Source organism: Poecilia reticulata, linkage group LG16 (genome assembly GCF_000633615.1).
Source record: "Poecilia reticulata strain Guanapo linkage group LG16, Guppy_female_1.0+MT, whole genome shotgun sequence".
In the NCBI taxonomy this organism is placed as follows: domain Eukaryota; kingdom Metazoa; phylum Chordata; class Actinopteri; order Cyprinodontiformes; family Poeciliidae; genus Poecilia; species Poecilia reticulata.
Window position 1 is genome coordinate 6,443,916 of NC_024346.1, and position 2,925 is coordinate 6,446,840.

Sequence of the window (2,925 nt, forward strand, 5' to 3'; positions counted from 1 at the left end):
CTACAAATAAAATAGAATAAAGGAGCAAATGAAACCAAATTTAAACTAATTAAGATTAGAATAAGACTCAGTAAAGAACAGCTGCTCTGTGTTCAACCAGCTTTGCTAAAACATTATTCCAATTATTTTCTGAATTAAAAGTCAATAAGCCTTTAGATCATTTATTTTGAACGCTGGGTTACCTAGCAACCGCTTAAAGAGAGACCGACTTTATCAGACATGTTTTTATGGAAACAACATCCCACAGAACAGGGAATGATTGGGACATGATCTGTTTGATTTCTTTTACCTTCAATATTGTAAATATTGACATCCTGACTGTAACTGAGGCTCCTTGGATATACATTCAGCCATTTAGAGTAAAACAGTCATTTATTAAAGTTCAACAGTTCGTCTTCATGTAATTGTTTCCAGATTGAAAGTGAACTTCTGGTCAGCATGTCAGTGAGGAGCTGCTGGTTCTTCAGGAACATCTTGATGGACCTGCAGTCCGTTCAGCGGGTCCCGGTGCGGCTCCCTCATTTTGTCCTGGAATGTCCCTTTAGTGCAGATTTTACCTCAAGTCAAACTCTGAAAGAAAACATCAGACATGCTGTTTGGTCACAGAATCGCTGCATTATTTTAAATGAGCAGCATTAGAACACATTTTCAGACTTTACTGGAAAACACAGAGGAGTGAGATGTTTGTGTTTCAGGAGCAGCAGGTCGCTTAACAATCTGCTCTCTGCTGCTTTCAACTGTCTTTTTTCTCTTTTGTATTAAAATGATGTTTCAACAAGTTTAAAGAGGACAAAGCAGAAAAACTCACCATCACTGAGAGACGCATTTGAAGCTTGAACTGCCTGTTGAGGAAAGACAACTGCAGCAATAAAAACAATATTAGTTTCTGACAAAATCCTTCTGAACAGGACAAATACATTCTGGAGGTTTTATACCATGAAGTTTCTGTTTTCCTTATAGAACACCATTTCCCAGCAGCCTTTGTTCAGTCATGTGACCAAATGGTGTTTAGGTCTTTCCTGCCATCATGTCTGTCTGTCTGGACCTGAGCAGGTCCATCTGGATCTCATCCTCATCCGTCTCAGCCGACCTCAGAGACGTTTTTCTATCTCAGTGGAAACTTGGCACTGATGCTCGTCCATGTTGGTCAGGGAGCTTCATGCTTTACCTGCAGGCTTGTTGCACCAGGTGTTGTGGGTCGAACTGCTGCTGTGAACGGACTGACCCACTAAACCTGCCTGATCTGGTGCAGCCTGCATGACCGGCTCTCTGCTGGCTTTAAGGAGCATCAGATCTCCACCTTTCACTTCCTCAACATTTCCAAACACTTCAAACAAATTTACAAACTATCAGCTTTGAACTGACAGATTTCTGCTGAAACATCCCAACAGCTTTAATGCCGAATAGAAAAACGAATCAGATAAAAAGTAAAAACTTTGTAGTTGTGACTGAAGCACAGAAAGCTGCACATCACTGAACAAAGACGGGTGGGAATATTTTACTCTTTGTGGATGAAATTTTACTAGTGCTTTGCATATTTAAATGAAGTAAAGAAGCAGAGCTAACCTCCAACCGGAGCCGGAGCTGGAGCCGGAGCTGGAGCTGGAGCTGGAGCTGGACCTGGACCCGGACCTGGACCCGGGTCACGGTCAGGTGTTCCTAGACCTGCTTTCTTGGCTTCTTCAGCTGCAAATATAGAAAACAATATTTGTTTTCAACAGTTTATTGCAACTACAGAAATATTTTAGAGATGAAAAGCTGTAATGTTGATGCAGGAACTGCCACAAGGTCCTAAACATGGCTGCCTCAACTTCTCTGAATTTACTGATTCCCACAAAAAACTTTATTTCACCAAAATGTTTATATTTCTTTTCTGCATCTGTTCATCCAAACTCCTGATAAAACAGCATGAACAGCAGTTTTCTAACAGTTCAGTCCTCAGCTGGACTCTCCCTGCTCATCAGATCTGTCACCTCAGAGCCTCTTTATCCAGATGGTTTTCTGTGAGAAACAGGGTTTCTGCAGTTTTGTCTGGTTATCCGTGATTACTATGCAAAAAGTATTTTAAAGATTTTTAACTACTATCTACAAATACCTTTAAGATATCTTGAATTATGGCGTCATTCACAATATAGTCAGAACAAAAAGCACGTTATCTCAAATTCACTTTACGACTGATCATAATTTAATAGTAGATAGTAATTCACTGCAGATATCTTGAATGTTTAGTTCAGTTTAGTTCCTTCGTTAGCGGAAGAAACTAAACTGTTCTGTTTCCAACAGTTTTCCATGGAGCGAACTGCAGTTTCCTCCAACAAACAAAAGAAAAAAGTCTGAACTGAAACTTAGGGCCGATTTTTAGGTTTTTTGTTTTCTGTGGTTTTTACGCATCAGGTCACTGAGAGACTAAAGAAACAGGAAACAGAGGAACTATTCAGATGTTGTAGGTTGTAGGTGAAAGTAAAAACGAGGCGCAATGGTTTAACTTTTACTCTGTGAAATCGGTTCATACAGACAGAAAACGTCCAAACATGTTGAAACCTGAGGAAGAAACAGTTTGAGTTTTCCTGCTGACCTGATCGGATCTCAGGTTGGAAGGAATCAGCGGGTCGTGCAGATATTTACCCAGCTCGTCCGCCGCCTGTTCGCAGTTGTTCTCTCTCAGGATGTCCTCCGCTTCCTTCAGGACGTTTTTCTCGGTGTAAGCTTGAACCATCACATCTGTAATCACCAAGAACCCTTTCTTCTGCACCTGGCTCGTCTTCACAACTCTCCGGTTCAGCAGTTCTGACCGGAACTTGTCGAGGTCCTCCTCTGACAGGTTCTCCAGGATGTCTTTTAAAATCTTTTTGGCCGTTTTGGGAGCCATTTCTCATAAAATGATCCAGATGTGCCGCGTTATGGCGCTGGTCTGAAATCAGCCCT

General features: G+C 41.3%; 1 protein-coding gene across 2 annotated transcripts; it reads right to left on the reverse strand.

Moving 5' to 3' along the window:
• Window positions 1-164: 164 nt before the first annotated feature.
• LOC103477728 (dnaJ homolog subfamily B member 6-like) lies at window positions 165-2,908 on the reverse strand. Of its 2 annotated transcripts, none has more exons than XM_017309264.1 (4): window positions 2,626-2,908; window positions 1,567-1,686; window positions 809-842; window positions 165-570 (listed from the first exon to the last, which is right to left on the reverse strand). In XM_017309264.1, exons 1-3 carry the CDS (start codon window positions 2,867-2,869, stop codon window positions 811-813), a joined length of 396 nt encoding a protein of 131 aa, XP_017164753.1. In that variant the 5' UTR covers window positions 2,870-2,908; the 3' UTR covers window positions 165-570; window positions 809-810. The 2 variants fall into 2 exon arrangements, with proteins under 2 accessions (XP_017164753.1, XP_017164752.1); XM_017309263.1 differs by having other exon boundaries at window positions 809-859.
• Between the last annotated feature and the right edge of the window lie 17 nt (window positions 2,909-2,925).

Coding starts and splice junctions, on each gene's coding strand:
- LOC103477728 (XM_017309263.1), bottom strand. CDS start 2,869: ATGGCTCCCAAAACGGCCAAAAAGATTTTAAAAGACATCCTGGAGAAC. Junction 1,687..2,625: donor ACAGGCGGCGGACGAGCTGG/GTAAATATCTGC, acceptor CTATATTTGCAG/CTGAAGAAGCCAAGAAAGCA. Junction 860..1,566: donor AGCTCCGGCTCCGGTTGGAG/GTTAGCTCTGCT, acceptor TTATTGCTGCAG/TTGTCTTTCCTCAACAGGCA.